The sequence below is a fragment of the Hemiscyllium ocellatum genome, chromosome 30 (genome assembly GCF_020745735.1).
Source record: "Hemiscyllium ocellatum isolate sHemOce1 chromosome 30, sHemOce1.pat.X.cur, whole genome shotgun sequence".
NCBI classification, from domain to species: domain Eukaryota; kingdom Metazoa; phylum Chordata; class Chondrichthyes; order Orectolobiformes; family Hemiscylliidae; genus Hemiscyllium; species Hemiscyllium ocellatum.
Window position 1 is genome coordinate 26,996,127 of NC_083430.1, and position 16,798 is coordinate 27,012,924.

General features: G+C 41.1%; 1 protein-coding gene across 2 annotated transcripts in view; it reads right to left on the minus strand.

The window, feature by feature from the left end:
- The window catches only part of ago4 (argonaute RISC component 4), a 104,951-nt gene that overhangs the window by 56,738 nt on the left and 31,415 nt on the right, over window positions 1-16,798 (minus strand). For both annotated transcript variants that reach the window (XM_060847567.1, XM_060847566.1), the window contains exons 2-4: window positions 4,520-4,691; window positions 3,693-3,813; window positions 2,218-2,399 (exon numbers count right to left, since the gene is read on the minus strand). In XM_060847567.1, coding sequence (XP_060703550.1) covers window positions 2,218-2,399; window positions 3,693-3,813; window positions 4,520-4,691 — 475 coding nt within the window. The remainder of the gene's footprint in view (window positions 1-2,217; window positions 2,400-3,692; window positions 3,814-4,519; window positions 4,692-16,798) is intronic.

A 16,798-nucleotide genomic window follows, 5' to 3' on the forward strand; every position in this document is an offset into this window, starting at 1 on the left:
TAATTGCCAATTTTGTGCATTGGTGTACAATGCTATGCAAGTTAGCACAAATAAACAAATTCAATGAAAGCAGACTTGTGAGCACTTATCAAAGTCAAGTGTTTGAATGGCTGTTGTCCTCACCTCAGCTAATAGAGACTAATAAACCTAGGATGTAGATTAGACATCAGAGAATATTTTGTACAATAAACATTGCACAGCTTTACCTTACAGGTTCTTGTGGTGTAGTGGTAGTGCCCGTACCTTTGGGCCAGTAAGCTTGTTTTCAAGTCACATCTGTTTCAGATTTTTGTTATCACGACTAAGTTGACTAAAACTTTCTGTAGCCTTATCTTCGATGACTTTCTTGCTTTAATGATTTCACTTTTTCAGCCTCATCCAATCACTACACCCTCACCATGGTTTGAATTTTACATGAGCAGTTCTACCAAACATGCTACCACCTGCCATTACTCCAACAGTCAGAGTTTGTTCTTGCCCATCAACTGGTTTCCTCCAATACAAATTCCTGTGGTAATGCTGATGTCTTTCTATTCTCTTGGTATTTAAATTTTATTTTTTTTAATACCTTGGCCCCATTTGCCTTTTTAACTTAGAACTATTTTCATTTCTTTTTGGTCTAATACAACTTCACGGTCTAAAACAAGAGTTATATTTTGGCCCATATATTTCTACCTCTCTCCAGCATTATAGGGGCACAGAGATGTATAGCATGGAAACAGACTCTTTGGTCCAACTTGTCCATGCCAACCAAATGTCCTAAATTAATCTAGTCTTATTTGCCAACATTGGACCCATATCCCTCTAAACCCTTCCTATTCATATTTCCAACCAGATGCCTTTTAAATGTTGCAATTGTACCAGCCTCCACAACCTCCTCTGGCAGCTCATTCCACACACGCACCCACCCTCTGAGAAAAAGTGGCCCCTTAGTTGTCTTTTATATCTTTCCCCTCTCAGCCTAAACCTATGCCCTCTAGTACTGAACTCTCCCAACCTAAGAAAAAGACTTTGTTTATTTACTCTATTCATGCTCCCATGATTTTGTAAACCTCTAAAAAGTCACCCCGCGTCCTTTGACACTCTAGAGAAAAGAGCTCCAGCCTATTCAGCCTCTCCCTATAGCTCAAATCCTCCAATCCTGGCAACATCCTTGTAAACCTTTTCTGAACCCTTTCAACTTTCACAATCATCCTTCCTATAGGAAGGAGACCAGAACTGCATGCAATATTCCAAAGGGACCTGGGTTTGATTTCCACCTCGGGCAACTGTCTGTGTCGAGCTTGCAATTCTCCTAGTGTCTGCATGGTTTTCCTCTGGGTGCTCCAGTTTCCTCCCACAATCCAAAAGATGTGCAGGTCAAGTGAATTGGCCATGCTAAATTGCCCATATTGTTAGGTGCATTAGTCAGGGGTAAATGTAGGGAAATGCATCTCGGTGGGTTACTGTGCAGAGTCAGTGTGGACTTGTTGGGCTGAAGGGCCTGTTTCCACACTGTAGTGAATCTAAATCTAAAAACCCTCCACCACCATCACCCTCTCTTTTCTACCTTCAAGCCAGTACTGTATCCAAATGGCTAGTTCTTCCTGTATTCAAAAGTGATGTAACCTTGCTAACCAGTCTACCAGGAGGAATCTTGTCAAACACCTCTATATGATGTGATCTATTTCCCCACGTTCTGTATCTTCCATGCCCTTCTCCACAACAAACACTGATACAAAATACTCAGTTAATATCTCCTCCCATCTCCTGTGGCTCGGCACATGGGCTGCCTTGATCTTTGAAGAGCCCTATTCTCTATCTAGTTACAGTTTTGTCCTTGCTGTATTGATAAAATCCCTTTGGATTCTCCTTTCTAAAAACAAATTTAGAAACAACTAGTCAGTTAAGTTTTGCTATTTGTGAGTACATTGAACTTGTTTATTTTCCTCTTAGCTTTCAATTCTGGTGAAAATGTAAAACACCTGATGTTAACTCATTTTCTAATTTAAATAAGCAATCAATCAATCTTGCTACACATTTCCAGCAGGTTCTACTATTTGCAGCTTTTTCTCTTCCATGTTTTGGCCAATGGCTGGTTCAAAAATTGCTAAAAATGCAAAATACCACACTTTATTGAAATGATACAAACAACGCATACATATGGGCAGTCACAATCTTCCAATATAGCACATTTTCTATTTTCCAGAAAAGCAGTAAAAGTTCGTCAGGACCTACCTCATTGAAGGAAGGTGTCTTGTCACAACATCAAGTGCCTGTACACAGTCCTCAGGAACTTCACTAAGGTGCCCTGCTAAAGCTTCTAACAGCAACTGTAGACTGACAACTGAGACCCACTGTATGGAGACCTTGAAGGTTTGGTCTTTGCCTTCCCCAGGAAGGGTCACTTCCAAGTCAACCTGTGGCAAAATTCAAAGTTAGATCCACTTACCTTGAGTAACAACTTGCCGTTACACAATACATACCTGCTGACCAGGAAAACTCCAAAAGCTTTTTAAAAACAAACCTGACAATAGAACATTAAATATCAATTCAAAAGCTCTCAAAAGACACAAGAGCTACTAGTCTGTGCAATTCATAGTTAAAGCATGCACAACATTACTTCCCATGTACTACGAGTATAAGGAGGTTGAGGGCTTTCAAAATGTCAAATCACAGAATTGATTAGTTTTGCAAAACGCTTATCTCAATTTAAAATCACAAAGCATGAAGTATAAAAATGGAGTAAAAAATCTTCGAGTATTCCTGATGAAGGGCTTATGCTCGAAACGTCGAATTCTCTATTCCTGAGATGCTGCCTAACCTGCTGTGCTTTGACCAGCAACACATTTGCAGGTATAAAAATGGAGGTCAAGATTGAGAGGCACCTGAATTTTCAGCAAATCAAATATCACTTGACAAAAATTTTGTTAAACATTCAACTTTTCCTACATTTAGCTCTCCATATCTGCAAAGGAATACCACATCTCTCTGAACCTACCAGACTAGACCGTTTCCTTTATCTAAAACTTTCCCATCCTTTCTCTTCTCCCAGTCACTCGCACATATGCACTCTGCCCAAAGCAGGTCCTTTGATCATTGGCTCATGTTTTACCCGGAGCCATTTTCTGAACAGCTTCTTTTAATGGTGTTTTGCCATCATCCTCCACAGTCAGCCGCATGGCACAGAGGTAGGTCCCAAGTCTACCTCTGCTAGAAAAGGGTATCAAACCAGCACTGTTGGCATTATTCTGAAATATACCATCTAGCTAACCAAGCTCAACTTCCCCTCTCTCTCTCCTCTAATTTCAGCTTATTTTATGACACTTTCCTCTTCAACCCATTTTATTTGGCACTCTTCGCTTGCTTGCAGCCAGTTAATTTGACTTTCTTCCACCCAACAGATCACATAAGTAATGGTCCCACCTCTCCCTCTGGAGGTCATGATGAAAATGATCATTCCAATCTCACTGTCAATGTTGATATAGTCCTGTCTCCCAAAAGCACCACAGTGAGATCATTTTGCCCCCTTTTTCGACTAAGAACAACTCTCACCTTTACCACCCACGTTTCCCAATATTCCTTCTTTGTTGCTGCTTTCATAACAATGGTATTTTAGATCTTAGAAAATTTTAAAACCCTGCAAAACTTTAAATACCTCAATCAAGTTCAAAAGCTGCAAAAGCAATCTTAAATAAACATCTTATTCTCACCCTCTCTCGGCCAATTGGTAATGGATTTGCAGTGTACATATTCCTTTTTCCATCGTAACCTGGTTGCCGATCTCCAAAGATTTGCATCTTGAAGTGTCGGACCATGGTATCAACCACTTCTCTACAAACAGAATAAAAATTTGCAATAAAGATTTGTTCCAGATTGGTTATTATTTTTCATTTAAAAAACAGATTCTGGATATTATTAAGAGGTAGATATCTACTATTTCCTCCATTTTTGACAATCTAGATTTGTATTTTTATGAAGACTAATGTAAAAAAAAGTGTCGTTTGAAAAGCAAACTGGTCTCAAAAAGAAAAAAGAAATATAAAACTTACATTCCGCCCAGTGAAGTCTACATGCCAAGTGAAAGTTTGTTACCTTATCCCCACAGCATCCCAAAACCCAGCAATGGTCAACTTACATGGTGATGTCCTTTCTGTACAGAAAGGAACTTTGTCTCAAATGAAGTACATTTTTTGAAAATTTTATTATTCCCCCCAAAGTTGTAATTAAATAGAAATTGCTGGCAAGAAGTCAAAGACAGTTGAGGATCCATTTATTGACATTGTTTTCAGCAAAGATAAATTTCTGCTAACAAGTCATCTGTCAAGTGCAAGAGATGTTCATTGCATTGCCTACATTCCTGTAATCGGTTAATAGGGATGCATACAAGGATTAACTAAGTTCCAAATAGGAAACACTTTTCAATACTTGTTACCAAAAAAAGGTTAAAATGAAACTTTCAATTAATAAAAAATTAGATTCTTGTTATACTAACCAAATGGAAGCGGAGGACAAGGACTTCTACCAGTCTTTCTCTCACCTGTTAACTCTGCGGGGGCGTTTCTCTGGTTTAATGTCCACTTCATAATGGTAAACATCAATTTTTGGGATTTGAACTTGAAAGTGATTGGCTAGCAGACGTATAGGCTTTCCTACAGTGCCAAGACCTGGCCTGCGAGGTGGCTGAAACAGGTTGGTGGTTGCAGGAGGGGCTGAAAAAAAATCCATAGGTTCAGAATTCTTTTGAAATATACAAGATTTAAACAAATATTATACAAATTTCCAAGAGTTGCCCAACAGCATTTAAATTTTCATTAAACATCTAACAAAAGCTAGAAGCAATTTTCCAAATGAAAAACAGATCCTGGTTCAAATGCCCCAACATCATTCTTTGGAGCACAATGAGAAAATTCTTTCTAACATAGTACAATCTGAAAACAAACTCATTTTTTACAGATCAAAAGGAAAGAAGGAAACAAAGCACATGACAAGATCATTAAGATAGTTATCAAGGTAAAAGGAATTTCTATGATAAGGTAGTATGTTCCAACAGTAGAACAAGCCAGGAGATCCTTTCATATAAAGAGCAGCATGTTACCATAAACAAGGTTTAGAAACTAACTGTTCTTATTTTGCACTAGTGCACTAACAGAGCTTTTGACAATCATTAAGATTATGTTGTCAGAAGTCCAAAACTAAGAGTTCAAGAAAAATGAGTTTCTTTTTCCACCTGCATCCTTCTACCAAGAACTGGTTCTAAAATTCTCAAAACATCAAACAGCTTGTCTAGTTTACTTTTCCTTGCACTTGAGCCAAGACAAAGTTGCAGGATTTCAAACAATTAGGGAGAGTTAACAGAAGTACAAACATTTCACTCAGTTATAGATATCCTTCAGAGTCAATGAACGATTGAATTATGACCTTTGCCAGGATTTGCCATCTAGGCTTCACCACCTTGTTGGCAGCTACAGCGCTCACTGGGGCAAAATAAGAGTAAAGGAGGAATCAAATTGAGAAATATAATAACCCATCGGTTAGATTGATTCATGTAACAAGACCCAGCATGGAAATTCAAGTGAAAAAAAGCAATGGCCACATTTCCAGACAAGGTAGATAACCTTGGATGTGTAAAGTAATATTTTGCTGGATTACAAATCCACTTAGTTTATTATTTATTGCCATGCTATTACCCCTGGCAATGTTACTGGTCTGGTGATCCCAAGTATGGACTAATGTAGAGATACTGGTTCAAGTTCCATTAAGGCAGTGGGGACAATTTAAATTCAACCAACTGTAAAATCTAGAATGAAAAACTGACATCATGTTGATAATCATGAAACTAACAGATTGACATCTAAAACCCATCCAGTTCACTAATGTTTTCCAGGATAGAAAATCTGCTACACTCAACCAGTCTAGTCCATGTAGGACTCCAGGCCCATAGTTATATGGTTGATTCTGACTACATTAAAAAAAAATCAATCAATCAACCAGTTGTATCAAACTACCACAGAAAATTCAAAGATTAAAATCAGTTGATCTACCAAAATCCAGTTGGGTTTCAGAAACGACAGAAGATGCACTATGAACAGTTACACCTGCAAAATCACCCTCATTAATACTTTGGACTTGTGCCAAAGTTGAGAACGCTGCCCCATATTCTAGTCAAGTTACAATGGACAATCATATTCACCAAATCATATCAGATAGCCAATCTTCTCAGTCACTGTGTCTCACCAACAAGGCAGACTGACCAGAGGTGGCAACCTAGCCAAGGTAGTGTGGTCCTAGGTGTCCTTTAATATTAGATTACTTACAGTGTGGAAACAGGCCCTTCGGCCCAACAAGTTCACACCGACTCTCCGAAGATCAACCCACTCAGACCCATTTCCCTACATTTACCCCTTCACCTAACACTACGGGCAATTTCAGCATGGCCAATTCATCTAATCTACACATTTTTGGACTGTGGGAGGAAACTGGAGCACCCGTTAAAAAGCCCACACAGACATGGGGAGAATGTGCAAACTCCAGACAGTTGCCTGAGGCAAGAGGCAACAGTACTAACCACTGTACCACTGAGCTGCCCTTAAACACAGTAGTGCTCAACACTGAAATCTAATCTGCAACACAACAATAGGAGCGCTCGGAGTCGAACTCACGCCACCGTGGGAGGAACAGCCTGTATTCCATCCGCTTAGACCACTCAGCGAAGACACCAGACATTAATTCTGGCACCTATGAAGTTTCATGACATCACGTACGGACAAGGAAACCTCTTACAGATCACCATCTGGTGCCCCAGATGGATTAGAGGTCATACTGATGAAGACCAATTCAAAGAAATACCAAGCAGAAAGGGCAGGTAATATAACCTCCGATCTGCAGTCTTCACTTTCTGAGTTGAGAATGTGGTGTTGGAAAAGCACACAGATTCCTGATGAAGGACTTATGCCTCAAGAGTCCGTTTACATGCTCCTTGAATGCTGCCTAACTTGCAGTGCTTTTCCAGCACCACACACACAATGCAGATAATATATTCTGGCTGGAGAACATACTCTTCCCAGTAGCAAAAATAAATAGAACAGTTAAAGTAAAAACTGGTTGCTTAGAAACAGTGACAGGACAGGAGACAGGCATTGAGTAAATATTTTTGTGTTTGTCTATCTTCACAGTAGAAGACACAAGTTGCATACAAGAATAAGGGTTCAGTCAGGGTGGGGGGGGGGGGGGGGGGGGGGGGGGTGCTAAGAAAAAGATAAAATTAATGTCAGAAAAACATTTGGAGAAGACCATTGACTATAATCTGTCAAAATTTGAGACAGGAGGGAGGGTTGACACTCCAGAATTCTAGGAGACACAGCTCTGGAAATAATGAATGGGCTAAAAAATCCAAATATTTTTGGGTACTGGAATAGTGCCAGATTGAAGTCTGTAAATACAATGTCATTTTTCAAGAAAGACAAGAGAAAATAATGAACCATAGGGCAGTTATCCTAACTACAGTTGTTGGAAGAAATGCTAGAATCTACATTAAGGAAGTCTTAATAGTGCACTTAGAAAATTATAGCAAGTCAAAGTGGGTTTTACAAAAGCAAGTTGCTGTTTGATACATTCAAGATATTTTGAGGATGTAAGCATTAGGGTAGATAAAAAAACAAAACCAGCAATTATAGCATGCCTAACATTTCCAAAAGGCATTTGATAAGTCAAGTAGAGGGGTAAACAGAGGGGATGTCATGGAGTTAAGAGACATAAACAGGTTGAGTCTGTGGCAACAAGATAGTTGACTGATTAACATATTTACTTCATCTATTCAGCCATGTTATTACACATCTCTTGAGCAAGTGTGACTTTAACACAGTCTTTTTGGTAATGTCTCTATCTCTACGCCGACTGCGACCGGAATCCCTAGATTATTTTTTAAAAATCAACTTGTTTGAGCAAATTCTGACACTTCAAAAAGCAGGTGAGATTTATACCTCCACAGGGAGGGGAACTACCAGTGTGGTGAAAGAGCTCTGCAGATGGAATATGCCGTGTGCAATTTTGAAATGATTCCTTTCTGTCCTAATGACCAAAAAGATCTGGGTATGCTCAGAAAGGAGCTCTTGAGCAAATAGGTACAGCAAGCAATTAGGAAAGCAAATGGCAGTTACCTGTTATTGCAAGAAAATTGGAGTACAGGAGTAAGCTGTTGTTACAATTTTACAGGCAGACCACATGCACATCCAGTTTAATATCCACATTTAACAAAAAGGATATATAATACAATGTGTTACCCAGCACAGTACCAACCAAAATGTCTAGACTGCGATTACAGGGTCTTCTTCCTTCAAAAACTGAAGACTGTGCCAACCCAGTCCAGCTCCCAAAGACAGGAAACAGATTCAAAATGAAGAAATTTGACTGTCTCTAAATAAATGTTCATTATGGTCTTGATTAATCACAATTATTTCAACTTAGAACTGCTGTAGAAAATTAGTAGGAAGCAATTATAAAATTGCTCATGAGAGTTGACATCCCAAAGTATGTGCTACCAAATTCACAAATTAATAGAGGCGTCTTAACAGCATTTTAAGGTCAAGACTCGCAATATAGTTTTACAACCACAAGATCAGCCGCAAGAAAGGAAGGCCCCTTCTCTTACACTGTCACGATTATCCACCTGAACTAGCAATGTCTCGAATAGATTTGCTGCCATATATCCTTCTTGCTAGAATTAGTCTAAACCTTGTGGGGGAAGGATGGCCACACAAAGTATTTGGCAGGAGACTGCTTCAAGATTCAGCCTTAGTAAATAGATTACATATTATTGTGGTTACATTATATTTGATATACATTGTGGTCACTTGGTAGACATCAGTCTCAAATTAATATTACTGAAATATTCTCCTACAGCATTGTTAACATATGATTATGCAGCTGAATTAGTTTACTCCTTCCCAGAACAGTCCTTTACATCTTGATGGGCTGAGCTTTTCTCATGATGTCAGTCAACCCTTTCAGATACTAACTACCTTTATATAATACCTTCTACTAAAACTAGCACTGGAGTCTTAACTGGGTCCTAAGGCAAGACTGTTATCATGTGTCATAGGAGATATACAGCATGGAAGCAAGCCCTTTGGTCCAACTCATTCATGCCAACTAGCTATCCTAGAGTAAAAGGTGAGGTCTGCAGATGCTGGAGATCAGAGCTGAAAATGTGTTGCTGGTTAAAGCACAGCAGGTTAGGCAGCATCCAAGGAACAGGAATTTTGACGTTTCGGGCCAGAGCCCTTCATCAGGAATGAGGAGAATGTGCCAGGCAGGCTAAGATAAAAGGTAGGGAGGAGGGACTTGGGGGAGGGACGGTGGAGATGTGATAGGTGGAAGGAGGTCAAGGGGAGGGTGATAGGTTGGAGTGGGGTGGGGGCGGAGAGGTCAGGACCTGCATGTCCTCGGTGGAGTGGGAGGGAGAGTTAAAGTGTTGAGCCACGGGGTGGTTGGGTTGGTTGGTCCGGGCGTCCCAGAGATGTTCTCTGAAGCGTTCCGCAAGTAGGCGGCCCGTCTCCCCAATGTAGAGGAGGCCACAACGGGTGCAGCGGATGCAATAGATGATGTGTGTGGAGGTGCAGGTGAACTTGTGGCGGATATGGAAGGATCCCTTGGGGCCTTGGAGGGAAGTGAGGGAGGTGGTGTGGGCGCAAGTTTTATATTTCCTGCGGTTGCAGGGGAAGGTGCCGGGAGTGGAGGTTGGGTTGGTGAGGGGTGTGGACCTGACGAGGGAGTCACGAAGGGAGTGGTCTTTGCGGAATGCTGATAGGGGAGGGGAGGGAAATATATCCCTGGTGGTGGGGTCCGTTTGGAGGTGGCGGAAATGACGGCGGATGATACGCTGTATGCAGAGGTTGGTGGGGTGGTATCCGCTGCACCCGATGTGGCCTCCTCTACATTGGGTAGACGGGCCGCCTACTTGCGGAACGCTTCAGAGAAGCGTTGGTTGGTTGGTTCTGGGACGCCCGGACCAACCAACCCAACCACCCCGTGGCTCAACACTAACTCTCCCTCCCACTCCAACGAGGACATGCAGGTCCTTGGACTCCTCCATCGGCAGAACGTAACAACACGACGGCTGGAGGAAGAGCGCCTCATCTTCTGCCTGGGAACCCTCCAACCACAAGGAATGAACTCAGATTTCTCCAGTTTCCTCATTTCCCCTCCCCCCACCTTGTCTCAGTCAGTTCCCTCAACTCAGCACCACCCTCCTAACCTGCAATCTTCTTCCTGACCTCTCCGCCCCCACCCCACTCCAACCTATCACCCTCACCTTGACCTCCTTCCACCTATCACATCTCCATCGTCCCTCCCCCAAGTCCCTCCTCCCTACCTTTTATCTTAGCCTGCCTGGCACATTCTCCTCATTCCTGATGAAGGGCTCTGGCCCGAAACGTCAAAATTCCTGTTCCTTGGATGCTGCCTAACCTGCTGTGCTTTAACCAGCAACACATTTTCAACTAGCTATCCTAACCTAATTTAGTCCCATTTGCCAGCACTTGGTCCACATCCCTCTAAACCCTTCCTATTCATATGCCCAGCCAGATGATGTAATTGCATCAATCTTCACCACTTCCTCTGGCAGCTCATTCCATATCACAGACTGCGTGAAAAAGCTGCCCCTTTAAAATTTTTCCCCTCACCCTAAATCTATGCCCGCTAGTTCAAGACTCCCCACCTCAAGGAAAAAACCTTGTCTATTTACCCTACCCACACTGCTCATGATTTTATAAACATCTCTAAAAAGGTCACACCTCAGCCTCCGATGCTCCAGGGAAAACAGCCACAGCCTAGTCACCCTCTCCCTGTAGCTCAAATCCTCCAATCCTAGCAACATCTTTGTATATCTTTTCTGAACCCTTTCAAGTTTGACAACATCTTTCCTTTGGAAGGAAACCAGAATTGCATGCAACATTCCAAAACTGCCCTAATCGATGTCCTATACAGCCACAACATGACCTCCCAACTCCTATACTCAATGCTCGGTCCAATATATAAAAAAAGCACACCAATGACTTCTGCGCTATCCTATCAACAGGTGACTCCACTTTCATGGAACTATGAACAAGCACTCCAAGGGTCTTTGTTCAACAAGACTCCCTAGGACCTTAAGTACAAGTCCTGCCCTGATTTGCCTTTCCAAAATGCAGCACCTCACATTTATCTAGCTTAAACTCCATCTGCCATTCCTCAGCCCACTGTCCCATCTGATCAAGATCCCATTGTAATCAGAAGTAACCTTCTTTGCTGTCCACTATACCTCCAATTTTGGTGCCATCTGCAAACCTACTAACAATACCTCCTATGTTCACATACAAATCATTTATATAAAAAGGTGACAAAAAGCAGTGGACCCAGCACACCACTTGTGACAGGTCTCTAGTCTGAAAAGCAACCCTCCACCACCCTCTGTCTTCTAACTTCAAGCCAGCTCAGTCTCTAAATGGTTACTTCACTGTATTCTATATGATCTAACATTGCTAACCAGTATCCCATGAGGAACCTTGATGAACACCTTACTGAAGGCCATATAGATCACCACTCCACCCTCATCAATCCTCTTTGTTACTTCAAAATACTCAAGTTAGTGAGACATGACTTCCCATACACAAAGCCATGTTGACTAACTTAATCAGTCCTTGCCTTTCCAAATGCTGCTAGAGATATTATGATTGCATGTTTCCCTGCAAAAACATAAGACTTGCAAGTACACTAAGAACACCATCTCCAAAGTGTTCAGCAAAAGAAATGGTTCAGTGCCAAAAATGAGAGAGATATTCCTTTTGCTTCTTCTCAATTCTAATCCTCTTCTCTTGCTTGTGCAAATTCACAGATTACGACTTCACACATTGTTAGCTATACAAGTCAAACAGGATATGACATTTAAAAAGTTGTTTCATAGCACTGTGGTGCAAGTGCCATTACTAAAGTGTACAGGCACAATACGCCACATAGTATTTACCCTCCCAGTAGTCTTTGAACACAAGCTTTAACTTCAATATGCTCATAAGAGGCTGGACATAGCTTATACTGTACAAATTTTAAAAGCATGCTGTCGGTGAGTGAGGGATTGGCATAGACGTTCTTCCCCTCTACAATTTCTATTACAGTTGAAATAAAGATTTTAGACAACCAGTTACCAAAAGAACACCTCCTATGTGGCAAGATATTTGAACAAAGACAAAATGAGAAGCTACAACACGTGCTGAATCAGGATGAGTGGGACACTTCCAAATGTACAACAAATTAGCAGATCACGTTATAATAGGGACTGGCAATTGGTTGCATAGGAGACAGCAATAAGTATTTGTTACAATCCCAAAGACCACCCACAATTTTGTTATGATCTGGTTAGGGATCAATAACTTAAATGTCATATCCTGTTTGACTTGTATAGCTAACAATGTGTGAAGTCGTAATCTGTGAATTTGCACAAGCAAGAGAAGAGGATTAGAATTGAGAAGAAGCAAAAGGAATATCTCTCTCATTTGTGGGCGGCACGGTGGCACAGTGGTTAGCACTGCTGCCTCACAGCGCCTGAGACCCGGGTTCAATTCCCGACTCAGGCGACCGACTGTGTGGAGTTTGCACGTTCTCCCCGTGTCTGCGTGGGTTTCCTCCGGGTGCTCCGGTTTCCTCCCACAGTCACAAAGATGTGCGGGTCAGGTGAATTGGCCATGCTAAAATTGCCCGTGGTGTTAGGTAGGGGGTAGGTGTAGGGGTGTGGGTGGGTTGCGCTTCGGCGGGTCGGTGTGGACTTGTTGGGCCGAAGGGCCTGTTTCCACACTGTAAGTAATCTAAAAAAAAACTTTTGTTTGGAACAAATTATTGAAGTTTCAGTTATTCACGAAAAGAATAAAAATACAAGATTTCAGCTATAAACAAAAAGAATTTTTAGTACACACAATATTCATTACTGTCAATCTTAATGCTCCAACATCTAGGAATTAACAAGACAAATATGGATTACCATAAAGAACTGTACTCCAAATTGCAAAAACATGCCAAACAGATCCCATAAATCTGAGCAATACCTCAAGCTCACTAAGTACTGCAAAAATTCTTCATCCACTGTCTTCAACACATGGGATTTCAGCTCTTATTTGAGGATTTAGTCTTTGATTTATCTCAATAGCAATTCCAACTTAGACTAGACATCCTTTTGCTTCTTCTAAATGGGCCATCAGGCAACCAGACTCCAGCTCATTATATTTCAATGACTGCTCATCTTCACAGTTATTCATCTCTTCAAGACTGTACATATCACTAAATTTACAAGGATTCAGCCAACATTAAATCATCAGCTTGATCCCAACTCTAACATACAGCTGCATTTCACTAGCTTTTCTTTACATGAAATGCTAGCTTCACCGAGTTGACAACTCCTCCAGTTTCTTGTATCCCAACAGAGCTATCAACATAGTCAGGTGTATAGCACCATCCGGTCCAAACTGTCCATGCCAGCCAGATATCCCAACCCAATCTAGTCCCACCTGCCAGCACCTGGCCCATATCTCTCCAAACCCTTCCTATTCATACACCCAACCAAATGCCTTTGTACTGGCCTCCTCCACTTCTTCTGGAAGCTCATTCCATACACATACCATCCTCTGCATGAAAAAGTTGCCCCTTAGGTCTCATATCTTTCCCAGCTCACCCTAAACCTATGCCCTCTAGTTCTGGACTCCCCCATCCCAGGGAAAAGGCGGTCTATTCCAACAGTGGCCTAACCAATGTCCTGTACAGCTGCAACATGACCTCCCAACTCCTGTACTCAATACTCCGACCAATAAAGGAAAGCATACCAAATGTTTTCCTCACTATCCTATCTACCTGTGACTCCACTTTCATGGAGCTATGAACCTGCACTCCAAGGTCTTTGTTCAGCAACACTCCCTAGGACCTTACCATTAAGTGTACAAGTCCTGTTAAGATTTGTTTTCCCAAAATGCTCCAAAGACCTTGAAGCTCCAAATCACTAACAGCATGCAGTATCAACTGCTCCTTGGTTTCTCACAGTCGAAGCTGCACAGAACAGACAACTTCATATCAGCTTCACAGAACAGTTCCAAATTAACCATGTTGTGTGGGCTCATATGCAAGTCATGCCCATTTTCATGTTCAGGTTTGCAAAGCCTCTGAGCAGGCAAAAAGAAACAGACCCACTATACATGGCTTGTCACTCTGGCACAAATGGAGACTACATCAGAGTCACTGGCATGCCAGGAACTGTAGTTCTTCAATCAGGATCCAGCCTTAAACTCTGCCCCCAAAAGCATTAAGTAAATTTAAAACAGATTCTTCAAGTATAAAGGAATGTATTTTGAACGCGAGTCCTCTTGTAGCTCAGTAGTAGTGTCCCAGGTTCAAGTTCCACCTGCGCCAGAGGGGTGTAATAACATTTTTTGAACAGGTGGATTAGATAAATGTTTTTAAAAATTCATTTCATACATGACAAATGCACAACCCAGAGGGTTATACTGAAATTTTAAAGTTTATTTTTCTCAAAGTATATGGACAGACTGAATTAAATGAATGGACAAAAATATGGCAAATAATAATTATTAGATTCCAAATTTTTGTTGTGATTGGTTGTGATTAAGAAAAATGGAATACTGCTTTTAAAAGGGGGAGAATGTGCAAGGAGATACTTAGAAAAAGTCAAGCTAATTAACCATGACTGACATTATTTTACATAAACTGAGTCCAGACGAACCAATGTCATTTAATCCACAAGGCTCAGCACAGCAACAACCTTCTGATTGGTCAGAGTGCAGCTTAACACACAGTCTCCGAAGGAATGAAAACAGACTTCCAAAAGTCGGTTGCTTCAATCTTTTTCTTCCCAATATTGACTCTTGGCAGGATGTTACTCATGCCCTCCTGCACAATAACAGCACAGAGGTGGAACGAGTGGAGTGTCAAGCTCATCCACACAAGCTTTCTTGGTCTTGCGTAGATGTGCTGGTTACAAAGGCCCAACAACATCTCTTCTTCCTCAGACAGCTGAGGAAATTGGCATGATGGCAAATACCCTTGCCAACTTTTGTAGGTGCACCATTGAGAGTATTCTGTCTAGATGTATCACTACCTGGTATGGCAACTATACCATTCAAGATCGGAGACGGTTACAGAGAGTGGTGAACATGGCCCGGACAATCACAAAGGCCATTCTCCCATCTATAGAATCCATCTACCAAACCCGCCGTCAAGGAAAGGCCACCAGCATTCTCAAAGATCCATCCCACCCTGGCAATGTTTTTCTACAAATTCCATCAGGGAGAAGGTACAGAAGCCTGAACATACATCAGCCATTTTAGAAACAGTTTCTACCCTACTGTTGTTAGAATACTGAATGGACTCAAACTCTTAGCATTCGCCTGTATCTGTGTTTTGGTTTTTGCTGCTGTTTACTTACTTATCTATGCTATTTAACTCTGATCTGCATATTGGTCACAAGACAAAGCTTTTCACTGTGCCTTGGTACACGTGACAATAAATTCAATTCAATTCAATTCAATTTCCTTAATTTTCTGTTGAAAGAACAGAACTAGTGTTTTCAGACACTGGGAAGAAATAATTCTTAAACTTAAAAGACAACCATAAAGTCAAGTGCAACCAATCAAACAATGGACAATAGATTGATTATCACTGTGCACATAACATTGAAACATCAAAAGCATTGTGAAACAAACTTATCTAGCTTTGTGATTTGGACTGGTGAAAGAGCACTACATTCCCCTGACTTTTCCCTCCTCTATTCACATTTTGTCTCTTTCTTCCCAGTGTGTGTTATGTGCACAGTAATTTTAAAAGGGGTAAAATTTAAGCTGCAAAATTAGATATTCTGCTCTTTCACCATTCTTATTGAAGTGTTACAACAATTCTAGTTAATTCTTATGGTTTCGGAAGAAACCTGATGTTGTCTGCATTTATCTTGGGTAGCAGTCAGAAGCAAGTTAAGCTTTTTGGCAGTTTCATTACATTGTCACATGAGGCGACTCCAAGAATAGTGAAGAGTGGTCACTAGACTTGAAACATTAACTATGTTTTCTGTCCACAAACGCTGCCAGACCAGAGTTTTTATAATACTTTGTTTTTGTTTGTTCCAGGAATATTGGAACTTGATTTCCAGTGCACTACCCAATGAATTCTGACAAGTGAACGAGTCATGCGAGTGGACCCAAACAAGAGACATTTCTAAGTAGTTAGGAACTATAAAGGATCAGCAGAATTTTTTGTCCATGTACATCAATCAAAAACCCAACATACAGATACAAATGTTGCCCATTCTCTCAACAGGATGTAAGACAAAAAAAGTTAAACATAAATTATATAGAACTTTGCTCAGCCCATATCAAAAATACATTGTTCTTTGTCTACCTGTGAAACAACTTTCTGTGTGAATATGAATGTTTTTAACATGTTTGCTTTCATGCTAGACTATTGAGTATAGGTGTTGGGACCTGTTGAGGTTGTACAAGATGTTGGTGAGGCCACTTTGTACGGTTGTGTGGCCATTGTGTATGGTTCTGGTTGAAATGCAACAGGAAGGATATCATTTAGTAGTGAGGGCTCAAACAATTTAAATCAGTATATTGCCAGGACTGGAGGGTTTGAGTTACAAGAGTAGGCTGGAACCTTCTTTCACTGGAGGACAGGAGGTTGAGAAGTGACCTCATAGAAGTTTATAAAATCATGAGGAGCATAGATAAGCAGAATAGCAAAGGTCTTTTCATAAAAGGATGGTGCATATGTGGAATGAACTAGCAGAGGAAGT